At 41.8% G+C, this 19,285-nt stretch overlaps 1 protein-coding gene across 4 annotated transcripts; it reads right to left on the bottom strand.

Moving 5' to 3' along the window:
* Positions 1-685: 685 nt before the first annotated feature.
* PRRC1 (proline rich coiled-coil 1) lies at positions 686-18,813 on the bottom strand. Of its 4 annotated transcripts, none has more exons than XM_077344458.1 (9): positions 18,449-18,813; positions 15,317-15,434; positions 13,150-13,551; positions 11,503-11,666; positions 7,942-8,044; positions 5,683-5,846; positions 4,777-4,880; positions 3,228-3,330; positions 686-2,930 (listed from the first exon to the last, which is right to left on the bottom strand). In XM_077344458.1, exons 2-9 carry the CDS (start codon positions 15,414-15,416, stop codon positions 2,721-2,723), a joined length of 1,350 nt encoding a protein of 449 aa, XP_077200573.1. In that variant the 5' UTR covers positions 15,417-15,434; positions 18,449-18,813; the 3' UTR covers positions 686-2,720. The 4 variants fall into 4 exon arrangements, with proteins under 4 accessions (XP_077200573.1, XP_077200574.1, XP_077200576.1 ...); XM_077344459.1 differs by lacking the exon at positions 18,449-18,813 and adding an exon at positions 18,189-18,312; XM_077344461.1 differs by lacking the exon at positions 18,449-18,813 and adding an exon at positions 16,792-16,820.
* Between the last annotated feature and the right edge of the window lie 472 nt (positions 18,814-19,285).

Genomic DNA, 19,285 nt, shown 5'->3' with positions numbered 1-19,285 from the left:
TGGTTTAACCTACCTAAGATACTGAAGAATCTACTGTTCATATCCTGGCAAGAGAACAGATAAGACCGATACTTTCTCAGATAGATTGGAAGCTGCTAATTTTCCAAGTACAATTTAAAGTTTGGACCCAAACAGGCCAGGGCTTATTACCATAGCATCTTTCCTTGATAACCTAATTTAGGGATCACTTTTCCCTATACTACTTGTTAACGTTCTCTGAGAGAAGCCCACCCCTTAGCATGACCTAGAACCAAGGTCAAATATATAAGGGGCAAAAACAACCTTCTGAATTAAGCACCACATATTTGGCAAAGCAAGCCAGTCCAACTCCAGTCATACAATCTAAAAGACAGTTGACCCTATTTTCATATCTGTAAAATTATTTAGGGACATGTTAACTCAGTGCTGATTTATTGTAGTGATTTTGAACTCATTTATACTATTGTCTGCTCTTAATTTTGGGGAACTCTAATTGCCTTTAACATCCTGTTCCTTTTCATTAAATGGTATAAGAAACTATCCTTTACCTGAACCAACACCACTGGAGGAATTCAGAAATGTGGAAGACAGTATGATAACATCTCAAAAATGTTCAAAAATATTTTTCTTCAACTTAAGAAAATACAGGACAATATTCAATCTGAAACCTAGATTCTTCTTGCAGTGTGAGTAATGGAAACACTAATTTTGAATGAAAGACACTATTTTATTTCACCCATAATAGTCTTAAGAACATCCTATCTAGCTGATACTTCAGACATGAGCCATTAAAGGCTCTTGCGAATTTCTTTTCAAATATTTTTCAGCAAGAGGACACATGCAAGGATATACATAGAATTTTTGATTAATTATGCAGGAGAAAAAAATGAGAGTAGGTAAATGTTACCCAGTTGCAAACTGAATAATGCAAAATTTTCTTCTCTCCCTTTTTCCAAAGGAAGTCCACTTTGCAGAAACATTATGCTATTCAAATTGATTTAGGAGAGCTGGTTTTTATATGCTGCTTTTCTCTACCAGGAGTCTTAAAGTGGCTTATAATCACTTTCCCTTTCCTCTCCCCACAACAGACACCCTATGAGGGAGGTGAGGCTTTATCGTTATCAGTCAGAACAGCTTTATCAGTGTTGTGGCGAGCCCAAGGTCACCCAGCTGGCTGAATGTGGGGGAGTGGGGAATCAAACCCAGCTCGCCAGATTAGAAGTCAGTGCTCCTAACCACTACACCAAGCTGGCTGTACTTGTACAGTTATGGCTGTGCTTGTATTGTTTTAAATAGTTTCTTAAAAACATTCAACAATAAATCCACTATTAAACCTAATAGTTTAAAGAAAAAAGAAATTACAATTCTATAGGAACAAAGTCTATTTAATTTTAATTTACAAGTTTAGCAAATAATGGCAAAATTACTTGGAAAAAAATATTATTATACCAGATAGAAATACAAGAAACTGGCTATCCAGAGTATTTGATATAAAACTACTTTTTGAAGTTGCTATAAAAGGTAGAGCTTAGTATCAATTGGGAAGCTTGTACTTAAGGCAGAAGGAATGCGTTTTGCATGAAGTACAAGAATTATCAAAATACTCTCTTTCCATAAGTGGTTCTACAAATTGGAACAGAGATTGTGCCAGAACACAGAATATGGATCCATATCTTCAGTGGGCAAACAAAACTCCTAATGGTCTTTTGTGCTTTGGAGAAACATAATTTACTATATTAATTTTCTGTCAATTCTCCTGCAATAAGAAGAATCTATGACAGTTCTAGATCAAGACGTTACTGGACAAGCACCAGTGAATTAATTAAGCAGCACTGCTGAGATATTTTCATGTATCAATAATGACAGAAATGGAAGTCACTTTTCTCCTATCAGTTCCGAAGGTCATTAAGCCTACAAAACTATTTGAGAATAAAAAACCTCAAAAGGCAGCATCTTCTCATATGTTGTACTTCAGTCTTATCATTTAACCTTTTCAACAACAATCCAGTAATGCCCAGTACCTGAAGATGTGTGCCAATATAACTTAATAACGGTTATAAGGGTAGGAAGAATCCAGTCGATGGCAGAGATTCAATTAACTGGTTGGGATGTGTTCCTTGGCAGAGAAATAAATACACATCCCATCATCATAAATTATATTTGCATGATTCTTAACATGCTAGACCTAAAATAAGCATATGCAAAAAGAAATTTTATGCTGGAAGTCCAATAATCTCTATAGATCTGCACACAAGTGCCATACTCCTGTAAAAATGAGAGATCAGTTATCCTGATTTTCCTTTCCACATTGAGTGAAGATTGCTGTAACAACTATTACAGATTAATATTTCTCTCAAAAATTATTGAATTATTATCATCTATGTAGTGTTTAAATGCATTCCATCAATCATATTTTTCATTTTAGAGTTCTATGGTCTTGCCGCTTAGATCTTCTCTATGAAGATATTTACAGTGTAATCCTAAACCTTCAATGGAGTCAGGAAGATGTAATTGTGATTAGGATTGCACTGTTAGTCAGATGAATTGATTGAGAATGGTTCACTTTCATTTTTCAAAGAATACCTTCACTTTTTTAAAATAAAAAAGGCAGGTTACGTGTAGAGTAAAAAGTTGAGGTCTATCTATATAGGTCCGCTGAATAGCTAGATAAAAACAGTTTCTTCCAAAACCCATCTGAGGAATGAATGTTCTTCAAAGTTCAGAGATTTCTCCTCTCCCTTTCAAAAGGTCCTTGGTGGCAAACGTTGCTTGTACATTCCTGCTACAGCTTTGGCTGCACTGTAGATCATTTGTCGACGGGACATACCAGTGAATGCAACATGCCAGTCTGTTCTGTTGACATGTAGTAAGTTCTTTTCTAGCACTTCACCCACTGTCACCAGCAAACCTGACCACCTTAGGTTATAATCCTGAGGAGTCAGACTTTGAGCCTGTGAAATAATTTAAGGACAGCATAAGAACAAAAGAAAACAACCCAAAATAAAACACATTCAGTATTATTTAGAGGTATAGTTTTGGAAGAGGGGCATATTGGTGTGGATAACTTCAATGTCCTGAATTTGATTTCACTATAAATAACACGCATGAAAATCTAATCCATATTGTATTTACATACGTAATGAAAAAGAAGCTGGTAATTTAATGACAATATCAGAGGCACTGTAGAACTCCTAGGTCTTGAGTTTGCAGTTCTGAATCCTTGGAAGATCCCACTCGATGAAACTCACCTGTTGTACATATTCCAGAGGCACTGGTGTTGCTTGTGTAAATGTTTCAAGATGAATTCCATGGATCGGATCTTCTACAATTAGGCAACCAATGTCAAACCACCTGCAACAGAAGAGAGCATATCAAATTCTACTGATGTCTAATAATAGGCATTAACTGAATGGAATGGATGAGACTGGTGGTTTTGAAAGGCAAGGCAACTGCACTTCACGAAAACTATTCTGTTGGAGACCATTTTTAGAGAACAATCCTAAGGTCTACTCAGAAGAATGCCCTATGTTATTAAATGGGGCTTAGTTCCAGGAAGTGTCCTTAGCATTACAGACTTACACTGAAATCATAAGAACACTTTCCAAAGAGAAAGTCTCCACAGACCTCAGTAAGATTCTGACTCTTAAGACTGTGCTCTGTCAATCCTATGCATTCTTAGTATGCAGTTATGTCTTACTGAACTCAGTGGGGCTGACTTCTGAGAAGCAGTGGCACACTTACTCAGACACAACATTTGCAGTCTGAGCCTGAGTGGAGGAATAACTTTTTCACCATCTGCAAGCCAGCTACGTGGTCTGTGGGGGTCTTGGCCCCAGCAGCAGCTCGTCTGGCCAATTGCATCCTCCCTGGGCCAGCCTTCAAGTTCCCACTCCAGTCTGCCCCTTCCCTGTTTAGTCATGCTGCCATCGTCATTTCATTCTTACTCAGTTTCCAGCATTCTTTCCCACCCTCCCTTTTTTCAGTTCTGAATTGTGTTTCAGCACATTTGGTTCCTTGTGTTTCATCACAGCTTGGTTGGACAGTTTGAGCACTGAGACAGATCCTTTGGAGGGAGTAGGCCGCCCCTGCACACCCACCTCCCCCATTTGGAAGGCTCCATTAAAAGGACTTGTATGTGGAGCCAGTGAGCAACATGCCCAGATTTGGAGCTGTTGGCTGGCTCCCAACAGCAGGAAGCAAGGAAACCATGCAGTGGCTAGCACCTGGGGCTATCAGGTAGCAGGCAGACTGCCTGATGCACGATTCATCCCCATGCTGTGCCAATGCTCCTACAGTTGTGGTCAATAAGAGCCATGGCTGGAATTTCCTGAAACTGGTTTATGTCGTGGTACTTCCTTCCTCACCCTTGCTACCTTTCTTGTCTCCAGGAGCCTGCAATACTTGTATATGATTGCACTGCTGGTTTCCTAGCTAATTAACACAAAAGACACAACTCCTAGCCAGCCAGGAGTTTCAGAGTGAAGGCACAGTAGATGGAGGTCAAGAATTAGATGCTTATAGCATGCACTGTTAGAGCTCAACAGTTTAACCTAAGACTTACCATTTTCATGAGTAAGTCTATGCATGTATAAATACCAATGTGTTTGTATGTTGTAGTGTTTTACTATGGATTTAAAGCACTATGATGCAAGATAGGTAAGTAAGAACTATCAGGTATCAGCTACACCAGAAAGCAACTCTTTTTCCTCTCCTATGTAAAATGCTTAGTAGTAGCCACTTTTTATGAGCCCAAAGATACAATACTTTTTTTCTGATGAACACATTAAAGCATCTCACTTGTCAGGAAGCAATTCTGCAATAAAATTCTCAACAGACACAGCAGGCTGTTTCTCATGTATCACTCCTGTCCTCCGCAGGCTGTCAATCCTTTCTTGTGCTCCCTAAATCAAAAGAATGCAATCAGTAAGAACCAGACTCAATATAGCACTGAAGTGATGAAAGAAAGTCATTTTTGATGCTTAAGATAAAGAACAGCTAGAATGCCACACACTAAAGGAAGCTGAAATAAAAACCAATGGGTTGGATCTAGCACAAGGATTGCCGGTTTCCCTGTCTCCCCAGCAACCATTTCTAATTCTAGTAAAAATAATCATCACAGAAGTCAGTGGGATGCAGTTAAAAGGAGAAGGGGGGCAAAATGACTGATTTCTTTCTCTACCACCAGTGGAGCTCCATTGACAGAAGTAGCAAGGAAGGATGTTTCATCTATTTCACCTTCCCACTGCAGTCTTGTAAACTATATTTACATAGGTCTTACAATCATAGGGATAAACTTTACCAGGGTCAGAAGTGGCTGCTGGGAGCTTTGAGAGGAAGAGCAGAGAAAATATATAACTATCAAAGCCTTCTGCTGACAGACACCTGGATCCAACTCCAAAAAGCGGAAATGAAGGATAACATAGCAATTATTGCCCTTTGCACAAGGCATATGTGTTGCTACTGTAGTTTCACTATTTATTAAACTTATTAGGAAGAAAGCTCTTGTTTTTGAGCACTTGAGGATGAATTCATTCTGACAGAGTTTTATTGTGTTCTAGTGCATTAAAAAATCTGGTCATGCCATAAAATACCTTCTTTAAAAATGAATTTAATTACAAACCGAGAAATGCTATGTTTTTTATTGCATTTTTCTCAGAATATGAAACATTTTCCTGTCAGGTGATCCATATGGTGGTTACTCACTTTCAACCCAGCTGCATAGCCAACCGGTTGTGGTGCAATGTTAGACTGTCCAGCTTCTCCTGTAACTGTGGCCAATCCGAAAACTTCTTGGAAAGCATCTCTTATGGCTGCAACCTTGACCTCTTTTGCAGAAGTGACAACAATGTCCAATTCTCCCCCAGATTCTGTAAAAGAATAAGCATATTATGTGGACACCTAGAGCTGTGTTAAAGCATCATTGGAAAACCAATCTTTTTATTGAATCATAGAATAATAGAGTTGGGCCATCTAGTCCAACCCCCTGCACTATGCAGGACACTTACATCCCTATTGCTCATCTACTGTAACCTGCCACCCCCTTAAGCCTTCACAGAATCAGCCTCTCTGCCTGATGGCTATCTAGCCTCTGTTTATTTCCAAAGATGGAGAACCCACCACCTACCGAAGAAGCCTGTTCCACTGAGAAACCGCTCTGTCAGGAACTTCTTTTGGATGTTTAGATGGAATTTCTTTTGAATTAATTTCATCCCATTCGTTCTGGTCTGTCCCTCTGGGGCAAGAGAGAACAACTCTGCTCCATCCTCCATGTGGCACCCTTTTAAATACTTGAAGATGGTTATCAGATCCCCTTTCAGTCGTCTCCTCTCTAGGCTGAACAAACCAAGCTCCCCCAACCTTTCTTCATATGTCTTGGTATCCAAACCCTTCACCATCTTTGTTGCCCTCCTCTGGACATGTTCCAGTTATTCTTGCAGCAAAGAGAACACCACAGCACTAAATGCTAAGAGTGATCTCCTTTTGAAGCTGAAGTAGTCATTGTGACCTGTTTGACTGCCCCTTAAAGTTTGTGAAAATAAAATAAACACCACTATAAGAATAACTACAGTTAAAACCCTCGTTACGAATTTATTCTCCTGCCTGCACATTAATGACACTGTTTACTTATTTATTTCTTTAAAAATATTAGCCACTTTTCCACAAAGCCCAAGGTGGGTTACAAAATATAAGCATCTACAGTTATAATGCATCAGACTGTAAGACTGTAACTGCCAGATATCAAGAGACATCCATCATTACCTGTTGATGATGTTAAATGTTACTGACTTGTTTCCAACCCTCCATACCTTGGCAAGGTAGTAGCAAGGCAACTCAGAAATACTTGAAGGAGGCATCTGCTTGTGACCAATTTTAATTTGACTTCAGACTTAGGTTTGGTAGTAAGACAGTGCTAATTGTTGTGGTGGACAGTTCCCGGCTACAAACTGCTAAGGGAAACTCCTCTTCAGTGATTTTACTACACTCTCCTCTTTCCATGAAAGGAGCAGAATTAATTTGGAACACCTTTAGCAGAAATAAGTAATGATTTCTTCCATAATAGTCTTATTACAGCATGTTCTAACTTTGAAGGGAAAGCTTCCTCTAATAAGGAGGTGTGAACAATTCTATCCAATCAAGAATTAACTGGTGAAGGGGACGGTTCTAATTAGCCATGAAGGGCACAGATCCAGTTTAGAACTTGTAAGTTTCACATTCCCATCCATACCAGAAGCAGTTAGTCTCATGCTTCATGACTGCATTACTGCAGTGTTGGGCTCTGGATACCCTGTAGGCTATACATAATTGGAACGACACTCTTGAAGCTCATTTTTGATAGGATTATCTCCTTCCCTTCCCCAGGTACACTAGCAGTTAGCTTTATTTTAAAAGTTTGTCCACTATCATGAACTGAGGCTCAGCTTTTCAAAAGGCCTCTTATAATTATTCAAGCTGGATTTCAAAGGATATTCAATTATACCTCTTATAGTTCAAGTCCAACTCTTTTGTTCTTGCTTCTGCAGAAATTTTAGCTACACATAGCCTGACATAAGCTGCAGGTTGTTTATGAAGCAATCCATCAAATATGAGTAAGTTGACACCACCAACCAGGCTTGTTATTTAAAACAGGAATGTCCACATTGGAGGAGATCATAGATTCTATCAGCAAAGGATTTTGGAAAATCATCACAATGCCCTGCTAATTCCCCTCTATCTGAGCCAAAACATCAACCCTATGAGGTTCTCAGTTATTAGCCAACTTTGCATTCATGTGAAGAATGCAGGTGGAAAATGTGCATAATTGTTACCTTTCTTGGTTTTGTCAACAATGCTGAAGTACATCAAGCAGTAGTACCTTAGAACCCAGCACTTCAAAGCAAGGACATACATCTCACCAGAAGGTAATCCCTGTCATACAATCTGGATTTACAAATACCAGAACATTTCCTATTAGCCTTCACTTACTGATGTAAGGAGCCATGCCAGGATCCAGTGTCGTGATCATGGTCTCTACAGAATGTTTGGTTTTATCAAGTACTGATTTCACCATAGGATTTCCAGCTACACCCTGTAGGAGAAATTCAGGGCGTTAAATTCACTTTGCAGTCACTTTGGTCTTTTTTCACACTGTGGCTGTATTTGCATATAACTTTCATAACTTCAGATTCAGCACTTCTTTTGCCACACAACTGCATTTGTCCCTTTGACCACAGGGAAAAGAATGACATTTACTGAGTCCTCTAAGTACAGTTAAGGGCAAACAATACTTGGTTAGTAACCTCTCAGTAAGTAGTTTATTACAGGATTGCTGCTCCAATAAGGAGTTTATTACAGGATTGCTGTACAAATAAATACATTAGAGTTCATTCTGTTGTAACCTAGATTCCCGTGTTGTACACATTAATTCTACCATTTGTACTTAATTCATAAAACAGCATGTATTTGAAGGCATTTACTAGATTAAAAAAAACTTATTAAAAACACTACTACAGTCAGCCTTCACAAATGCTCACTCACATTTGGAATATATGCAAGATGTTTCCAAAGACAAACTAGTATTTGACTACATTGCTGATCAGCAATAAAATTAATAGGTGGACTTTGTCTACTTGTGATCTATTAATCAAATGTACTTCACAATTTTGCAAGGAAAAACAATAGGATAATAGCATGTTCAATGCTAAGAGCTCCTGAGGGCGAAATATAAATATAAATAAATTTATTTTCACACCAGATTCATTGTTACTTTTTAGTTGCATATATCAGGCTGCAGACTCTGCACTTAGGAATTATCATTCTACCCGTACAAGCTGTCCTGATTCCTATAACCGAAAGAAAAGAAGTTGTCAGTGTGGTGCACGTGGGAACCATGGTCCCCACCAATGTCTTTTCTGGCACCTGCCAAGCAGGCAGGGACAGATGAGATTGCAGCCAAGCAATGCACACTTCCTCAGACAAAGGATGGTTCATATTATAATGTTAGTTCTGTGTGCATGGGTAAATCTGCTTCTGAACTATATATACCATTTGGAAAATGTTCTGACATTCCATAAATTAAGAAAACACCTATAGCTAAAAGTGGAACAATCCAGTCATTGGTTTGTAAGTGCTGTGAAAAATGAGCCAAATATAAGGTATTAATCTACATGAGCTATGGTAATATTCAGAAGGAAATTCTTGTATTTGACCATTTCCATAAAATGCTATATTCAATTCCTCAGCTGTGTAGGGGGCATTAGCAGAGCAAGATAGCTGGGACAGGTCAGGAAAACAACAAAAAGCAAGGAACACCATGGATACAGAAGAGTGGAAATCACAGATACTGCTCTGTTTTAATACAGAGATGAAGAACTTAAATCATTCTGGTCAGTAAGTCAAGAGAGCCGCCTTCTTCAGCTAACTACGGAAAATCAGTTTTCTATAAATTTAAATCTGTATTGTTTGAGAAGTAATACTAGCATAGTAATGCAGGTAAAGGTATCCCCTGTGCAAGCACCGAGTCATGTCTGACCCTTGGGGTGATGCCCTCTAGTGTTTCATGGCAGACTCAATACAGGGTGGTTTGCTAGTGCCTTCCCCAGTCAGTACCGTTTTACCCCCCAGCAAGCTGGGCACTCATTTTACCAACCTCGGAAGGATGGAAGGATGGGTCAACCTTGAGCCGGCTGCTGGGATCGAATTTCCAGCCTCATGGACAGAGCTTCAGACTGCATATCTGCTGCCTTACCACTCTGTGCCACAAGAGGTTCCCATAGTAATGCAGGTACTTCCCTGTAAAAGAGCCTGAGTGCTTTTACACATCTAAATGTTCCCAGAATTGTGGAAAGGAGCCACAACCAGTAGGTGTTTAGAATTCCCCTAGAACAGGGGTCCCCAACATTGTTGAGCCTGTGAACACCTCTGGAATTCTGACATAGGGTGGTGAGTGCAACCAAAATTATGGCTGCCTTGGGGGTAGACAAGCACAGAGAAGAAAAATGGTAAAATGCAATATGGATCCTAATTCTGTCAGGTGGATCAATAACTGGTTGACAGATCATACCCAGAGGGTACTTGTTAATGGTTCAACATCTTTTTGGAAAACAGTGACAAGTGGGGTACCCCAAGGATCTGTCCTGGGGCCTGTGTTGTTCAACATATTTATAAATGAATTGGATGAGGGATTAGAGGGGATACTTATTAAATTTGCAGACGATGCTAAACTGGCAGGGGTAGCAAACACAACAGAAGACAGAATCAGAATACAGGATGATCTTGATAGGCTCGAGAAGTGGGCTAAACTGAATAAAATGAACTTCAATAGGGACAAGTGTAATTTTCTGCATTTAGGTAGGAAAAACCAAATACACCAATATAAGATGGAGGAGACTTGTCTTGGCAGTAGCATGTGCGAAAAGGATCTAGGAGTCTTAGTAGGCCATACATTGAACATGAGTCAGCAGTGTGACTCGGTGGCTAAAAAGGCAAATGAGATTTTGGGCTATATCAAACGGAGTATCGTGTCCAGATCACAGAAGGTGATAGTACCGCTGTACTCTGCTCTGGTTCGGCCTCAGTTGGAGTACTGTATTCAGTTTTGGGCACCCCAGTTGAAGAAGGATGTGGACAAACTGGAGTGTGTCCAGGGGAGGGCAACAAAGATCTTGAGGGGTTTGGAGACCAAGACGTATGAAGCAAGGTTTTAAACAGAGGCTAGATAGCCATCTGACAGAGAGGCTGATTCTGTGAAGGCTCAAGGGGGTGGCAGGCTACAGTAGATGAGCGATAGGGATGTGAGTGTCCTGCATAGTGCAGGGGGTTGGACTAGATGACCCATGCGGTCACTTCAAACTCTATTATTCTATGATTCTATGCAGAGGCAAGGAGGGACAATATTTTTAAAATATACCAGTGAAAGTGAGGTAGCATAAAATCAACATTCCAGTGGCAGCTATTGCTGAAAGAAAATGGCTAGGCAGGAGGGATTGTGCCCATGCTTGGCTCTTGTAGTGCTTTCTTACATGCCCAGGGAAATGCTGATTGCCACTTGGGGTCAGAATTTACTCTAGGCCAGACTGGCCATGGATTCTGGGGGTTGGGGAGGCATCATCTGGCCATGAAATTGGGGTCACCGTGGGTGGGCAGGTAGTTGTGAATTTCCTGCATTCTGCAGGGGATTGGACTAGATGACCCGGAGGTCCTTTCTAACTCTGATTCTATGAATGTGATTTTAATCTGCACAGCCAATCAGATCTCCAGTAGCCAATCAGCTGGCCTGCTGGGCAAGAGCTCCAGCCACTTTCTCAAAAAACTTGGTGGGAGCTGGGAAAGGTGTCAGGGAGCACCCTGGTTCTCACCACTTCCATGATTTGGACTCCTGCCCTAGAGACAAATTTTAGGCAGGAAAGGTGCCACATCCCATGGAAACTATGTCATGCAGGCATGTTCTAATTGGTTACTGAAAATATTTTGATTTGTTTAATTTCATTTAAGTCTGTTGTATAAGAAAAATTTTCATCAGGAGTGTAAACATAAAGTGACCATTACTTTTATGAAGCCCCACAGTCCTCCAGCAGATGCTTCCATTGGCATGCCAACTACCCTGGGGTCTTCTCTCTCCTCTGGGAAAGTAATTGTGGAGCCACTTCCAGGACCAGGTGCTAATGAAGGTGGTACAGAAGTCTGCTGTGTTACAGCAGTTGTCAAGACACCTGAGAAGCAATAGCACAAATAAATACATTAGAGTTCATTCTGTTGTAACCTAGATTTCCGTGTTGTACACATTAATTCTACCATTTGTACTTAATTCAGAAAACAGCATGTATTTGAAGGCATTTACTAGATGTTTAAAAAACTTATTAAAAACACTACTACTACATAAGATAAATTGAACTGGATTATTTGGGAGCAAATGCTCTGGAGAGTAATATTCAACAGATATAAATAGAAAGAATGCTAAAGTTATTTATAGAACATGTTTCAATGAAACAGAATTCATATGTTCAAAGCGTAACATTTTTTCTCAGTGAGAGTATGTTCTTTATTTTGGTATGGGAGAGGACAGGGAAAATGTTATAAATGAAACAAAAACAACATCTAACTAGAGTGGAAGGATCACTTGAAAAAATGTAAACACAGTTTTAGGAGGATTAAAATCACTTGAGGGGGAAATCTAAAAATAACAGTCATAGATATTAAAATATGGATCTTTCCTCTTGAAAGGTTCACAAAGGCTCTCTTCTTTTCTCTGGAATCATTAACTCAGGAAAAATTATTTGGAATAGCAACTTTTGATTCACCAAAACAGAGATTCCCAGCCAGGGTTCTGGGGAATCTTGGGGTTATGAAAGAGGTTCCCAGGGGTTACATACAGCCTTTCCCAAAAGTTCAGATGGCCGCTGACACCACTAGACATCACTGGAGCCCACTTTCTAATGACTCTACAGATCTAGCTCTGTCTCCACAATGGAAATGGTAAATGACTGATTGATTGGCTGGCTGGCCATTGCATCTTACTTCCATGCCCACTTCTCTGAAGGGGCATGTCACCACTTCTCGGGTTCCTACATGGTCAAAAGTTTTTTAAAAGACTGCACTAAAATAGTAGGTCTGTAATCAGTGATGATTCACATATATATGTTTAAAAATCAAAATTCTGTGGCAAAAACTTAAAGTCTATGGCACATATTATTTTACTATTGCTGGTCATGGAAAGGAGCACTCTATTTATAGTGCAGTTCATTAAGCGGACTAGATTCTGACTGTTAGTCATCAGCAAAGATTTTAGATTACCAAGTTCTAGCTGACTGCATGTAAAAATAACATGTAAACTGTTTAAATTACTTTGTCAGTCATAACAGTTATTTATGATAAGAAAGTAGCCAAGATCCATTTTGTATGCATTAACACAGCTTATGAACTATATCCAGAAAAAATAAAGAAAAGCATACAAATCCTGGCTCCAAACTTAATATTAATGATTGAATTTTGGTGCTCCTTTATCTATGTAAACTAGCAGAAAAGCCCATTGGATAGTCTACCTATAGCAGAAGAAAAGAGCAAGTGAGCAGTGACTCATGAAACTTCATACCTTTCCATAAATTTTGTTAGTCTTTAAAGTGCTACTGGACTCTTGCTCTTTTATACTGAGAGTTGCCTCTGACTCTCAAATGTTTTATTAGAACACAATCTTACCTGGAACTGGTGGTGCAGAAAATGATGGCATCAGTGGTGTCTGTGGTGCTCGCCCAGCATGACCTTTGGTAATATCATAAGTTGAAGTAACAGAAAAACCTGAAATGGGGGGACCAGCTGGGGGTGCAGAAAGCACAGGGCCAGGAGCAGAGCTTAGTGGAGGAGGTGGTGTGAGGTGGGGAGTGGAACTACTGAATGCTGATGTGATTGGAGGGCTTACTGTAGGTGGATTATGAACAGCAAGAGGGGTGCCAGTAGAAATAGATGCAGAAGGTATAAACGGCAAAGGAGCTGGAGATAACATAGAAGAAAGTGAAGACACTGCAGAAGGTAAAGGGGAGGAGAATGTTTGGGGAGGAAAAGATGAGGAAGACGACAAGTTTGGAGGAGGAAGTGGAGCAGCTGAGGGTGAGGAAAGATAGAGAAAAGACACATTTTCATTAAGAGCTCCATTCAATTTTCTGCATCATTCAAGTGTCTGAAAACAGAATCTGAAATCTGCAGCAGAATGATTAATGATTCCTTCTAAGGATCACTTTAATGATACTGTGCTGAAAATTCAGTGGTTAACAACCTTCTCTGGCTCAACAATTCAACAGTAACTCTGCAAGATAAATCAATGAGCCTGCTACAGAGTGTAAGCATTTACTCGAATAACTTGATCATTTGAACAAACACCTTTTGACAACTTTTAAACTCTTCATGGGGATCTAATGTTAGCTAAGTATACATGAGGTAATTTTTTTACTAATTCCAGAGGAACTGATCTCACATTTTACTAAAACATCCACATCTTAATGAAAGGAAGACAAGTTGATCTAGAAGAAAGTGCATTGCCTGTTGTGAAAGACACATTTTATTTCAGCAGAAGGTTTTGCCAAAGGGTCTCTTGCATTGCACTTCTGAGCAGTGTTACACCCTCTGAATTCAAAGTCAATGTACTTAGAAAAGTGTAGTTCTGCTCTGGATTACATGTTTGGCAAAGTGCTTGGCGGTAGACCATAGTGCTCACTTCCATCGCCAAAGTCCCCCTGCCATAGATGTCATTCAATTTACTCCCCTTTTTCATCTCTGTATTGGCAACTTCAGGCTGCTCCCAAGTGGCTACATATGACCCAGGTAGAATCATATAGTTGGAAGGTACCTCCAGGGTCATCTAGTCCAACTACCTACCCACCCACAGTGACCCCAATTCCATGGCTGCCAGTCATCCTATGTGGTCAAGATTAAGTACCCATTCTAGCAATATTCTTGGTTTCATATCTGCTCTTGGAGAATCAGGCAGCATCTATTTCCTAGAGTGCCTTATCCCCCTAAAGGTAAAGGTATCCCCTGTGCAAGCACCGAGTCATGTCTGACCCTTGGGGTGACGCCCTCCAGCGTTTTCTTGGCAGACTCAATACGGGATGGTTTGCCAGTGCCTTCCCCAGTCATTACCATTTTACCCCCCAGCAGCAAGCTGGGTACTCATTTTACCGACCTCGGAAGGATGGAAGGCTGAGTCAACCTTGAGCCGGCTGCTGGGATCGAACTCCCAGCCTCATGGGAAAAGCTTTCAGACGGCTGCCTTACCACTCTGCACCATAAGAGGCTCTTGCCTTATCCCCCTACACTTTGCCAAATCTGCTGTCTCTTAAGGATAAAGGGCTTGCCCACTATAATGTATTTAGAAAATCTATATACTGCAGTGCCTTATTTATATACTTTGCTACTTTCCCTACTGGATCACAGAAAAACATTCTACACAGGCTGTCTTTGAAGATGGCTTGGAAACTTTATGCAGCCCAGAATACGTTAATCATATTGTTAACTGTCCGTGAGGCTGATATGTTACACGGCTGGTGATGACATTGCACTGGTTTACATTTGCTTTTTGGGGGGCTTGTTCAAAATGTTGACTTTAATACCCTCCTCCAACCCCCAACCCTCCTCCTCCCCCCACAATTGTCTAGATCTAGAATATGGAACTCCTTGCATGAGGCCCTACCTTGCATAGACTGCCCATTTGTTGCTGCCCCCTGAGGAAGCCACTTTGTGAGACAGGATACTGGACTAGATGGACCATCGGTTAGATTGTTTGCAACATTTGTTTTTACTGTTACTGACTAACTGCTAGGCTTCACAAAACATTAACAAATAAAACTGGTCATTTATGAAGCTCTTATACCTAATGAGATGGGGGCTGGGATGGCGGCAGCAGTAGCCCCTGCTGTGCTTGGTGGAGGGGTTCCAGGTGGGGTTGTCTCTATACCACTCTCCTCCATCATTTTTCTTCAGTGACAAAGCTGAAAGACAGAGGGGAAAGATGCTGAAAGGGGGGGGGGGGGGGTAGAGCTCAAACTTCTTTTCCCCAAACAAAACAGGAACATTAAAAAGGTGCTTTCTACTAGTGCACATCTGTAAGAAAAGCTCTGTACCCAAAACACTTCACTCACCACATCTGCCTCTCTCTGTTAGCCATGTCTGACCCTTGGGGTGACGCCCTCCAGCGTTTTCATGGCAGACTCAATACGGGGTGGTTTGCCAGTGCCTTCCCCAGTCATTACCGCTTACCCCCCAGCAAGCTGGGTACTCATTTTACCGACCTCGGAAGGATGGAAGGCTGAGTCAACCTTGAGCCGGCTGCTGGGATCGAACTCCCAGCCTCATGGGCAAAGCTTTCAGACGGCTGCCTTACCACTCTGCACCACAAGAGGCTCTGTAAAGTAGACATACAAATTTTGTAATTTTTTAAAAAATGTGTTGTCCCTTAAAGGTATTTCATGTTTTGTTTTTAAAAAGATAATGAAGTTTGGTGAAATAGTTTAAATCAGTCTACATACAAGTTCTGTTCATTTGTTACTAGAGTTGACAGGTACCAACAGGCAGGGGTGGGGTAGGGGCTTACAAGTAGGAAATCTAGACCCAGGCCTGTGTGGCAGGTGAGGCAATGACATCACTTCCAGGAATCTGATATCTGGGCAAAAACTCTACAGTAGAAATCATTTTAACCACAGAGTTTTTGCCCCAATACTAGAGCGTCACATGAAGATGCCTTACACCGAATCAGACCATTGTCCATCAAAGTCAATATTGTCTACTATGATTGGCAATGGTCTCAAACGTCTTAGGCAGAGGTCTTTTACGTCATCTACCACCTGGCCTTTCCAACTGGAGATACCAGAGACTGAACATGGGACATTTTCCAAGCAAAACATTGAACCACAGCCACTTCCCAAAGCACATGCTGGAAGAGATGTCACTACACTGCCTAGGCCTAGTTTTCCTGCCTTTAAGTCCCCTGCTGGCCAACTGGTCAATGCCAGGAGAAGGGGCCCTAGAGCAGGGGCCTGGGAGCCCTAAATTTTACAGTGAGTTCATATATATTCTACATCTATGTGTATACGTGTGTAGAGAGACAATGCTAATTTACATTGCAAATGAAAACTGGGACCAGTACCTAGCTACATGCCAGGGTTTCACTCACAAAGTCCACTGTACATGCATTATAACAGGAGAATTGCTCAGTGCACATACAAAGAAAAGTCAAGTGTACATTTTATATAGATTATATTCATGTGTTCACTGTAACTTGTAAACAGCTACTGAGAACAAATGGTTATGAACTATGTGCCATATACAGCTAATCCTCTGAACATATACCTCAGTAAGGCTGGCCATCAACAGGAGAAAGGCCTGAAGCCCAACTTGGGAGAATTGCTAACTTCCTTGTAGGTATGTGGGGGACCCCAAGAGATCAAAAGTTGTACGTTAGAATTTCCTCTTTTAAGAACTACCATATTAAAAAGCATGTTTCAAGTTATCAATCATATTTCATAGATGCTTACAAATAGCTAATATAGTTAAGGAATGCCCTCCTCCCACTGATGTTATAAACTGTCAACTGAGACAGCCTAGGCAGCAACAGAAGGAAGAAAGTCAACAGCTTGACATGAGAATATTGCTAACAATTTTGCAGGCCCAAAACAAAATAAAAGAAATCACGAGCTCAAGCAAGTGAACTTAAGTGGGTGCAATCCATATAATTTATTCTGGGCCGAATAAGCTTTTGAAATGGTGCTGTATGCTGTATTTAAAAAAAGCACATAAATCATCTTATGACTAAGTTACCCAGTGATTGTAAATTACCACCAGAAGGACATTTGAACAAAAGACTTTTTAAACCACTATGACTCTCTAATCCCTAACAGTAGGTAGTACAGGAGCACATTTGAAAGTTTTTTGGCTCCAGTTGTTCTGTGGAAGTTGACTGTTTAATTAGATCAACTATTCTTAAGATCTGTGATGGAATCAACTCGGATGTTTTTTATTCATTTGTTCCTTAACAAGAGTGTTTCACTATACCAGGTGTCATCTGTCACAGCAGCCACAAAAAAGGAGGAGTGGAAAACTGAATCTCTAAATGGGATCTTGACAAAAGCTACTAACCATGTGTGATGGCCACAGGTATATGGTCCTCCCATTAAACATTTTGGGGACTATAGTTCCTAATCCTTTAAAGTCAATAACGCATTATTGCTCTGTTTAATCATATGGAGCAACTAAACATTGTCATGGACATCTATGCATGGGAGGCCACTCTTAAAACTTAAAATCTGGGCCCAATAGCAGGGGCTCCTCCTACACGTGGCTGCACTGCTGATTGTTGCTCCTACTAGCTGTGTCGTTTGCGACTTCTGTGCCTGGTGCACTGTGGGTTACAAAGTCGATGCCATGAGGAGCGATGCTGTAGAACAAGCCCCTCGAGGGAACACATCAAACGTCACATCACTAGACCTGGACAATTTCTTCCTCTGAATTCAGACATGACAACTGGCAACATTTACAGGGCATATCAATCCCACCCAGATAACCCTTCGGTTCCTGCGTGAAAGTTGTACTGAGCAATCCCCCAACGTTGCCTGTCCACATCGTCAGCCCTTTACATACAACAGTACCACCCCGGCCGACAACACGGTGTAAACGCCATCCCCGCCCGCCCCCAGTGAGCACGGGAGGCGCTAACGCTGCGTAGAGGTTACTCGGGATGCCACAATTACCACTCCTAGGGCGCTGCGGGTGCTGCTTCCTAGAACCGCAAGAAGGGTCTCTTATCACCCCTTCACTATTTCGGAGGCAGGGACTATATGTCCCGTGAGGCAACGCGGACACTGCCACGCACGCGCACATCTGTGTGCCACGTCTCTGTCCCTACTTTCACCCCCTCCCTCCTCGAGAGCCATGTTGACGCGAGGCCGGGTGGCGGAGGGGCTCAGGCCGGGACCCGCCTCGCCGCTTCCCGCCAGTCGTCCCTCCTCACCTGACAGAAACTGCAGCGGGCGCGAGCGAGGGGGTGGGGCCGCCCTGGCCTCGCGGCGTCGGCGTTCCTGCACGGGCGGCTCGCGGTGCGTCTCGAGGTTGAGCTCTCTGCGTCCCGCTTCTTGCCGGCTCCAGGAACTAAAATGGCCGGGGCGGGACAAGCTCGGGAAGCGCTTCTGGCCCAGCCTCCTCAGGCTGCCACGTTCGCTGCCGCCAACGGGGAGGAGTTGTTGGGCGAGAGCGGGCCGGAGCGCCTCGTTTCTCCGCCCTCCGCGATGCAGCCGGGAGCGCTGGAGCCACGCAGGCAAAGCTGCCTCTTCATGGGCAGGGACTCGGGCAACACACCTGCTGCCCCCGGGCTTCAACGGCTCCTTCGGTCAAGCAGCCCCGCCCGCCTTTTGGGGTGGGGAACCCGCCTTTGGAGTCGCGTTGCCGACTTCCCTGTGGGGGCTGGAGATCTGGGATTACTGGGCTCAAGTCTAACTGATTGCCACACTACGTAAATAGCTTACTTTGCATGTCTTTAAAACATTTATTTCACTTCTGGAGAAAGGGGACTGCATGGCACAGTGGCTTATCAAGGTCCCTCCTCTCTGTAAACATTTCTCTCCCAGTCTCCACCATGAAATAAGACTTTGATGTTTCCTCAAACCTTTGCTTCACGTTCATTGAAGCCACCCAAATTTTAAATGTCAGTCTCTATGCCACACTTCCAGTACAGATTAAGGGAGCAAAATGAAATGGGTACGCCTGACAAAGAATTATTTCGGTACATGGATGCTTTGCACTCTGGCATCTGCTCTGCAGTGACTGTTTTGAAGAAGGGTGTTTGAAGAGC

The sequence above is a fragment of the Paroedura picta genome, chromosome 7 (assembly GCF_049243985.1).
Source record: "Paroedura picta isolate Pp20150507F chromosome 7, Ppicta_v3.0, whole genome shotgun sequence".
NCBI lineage: Eukaryota > Metazoa > Chordata > Lepidosauria > Squamata > Gekkonidae > Paroedura > Paroedura picta.
This window is presented reverse-complemented; position numbering and strand designations above follow the sequence as displayed.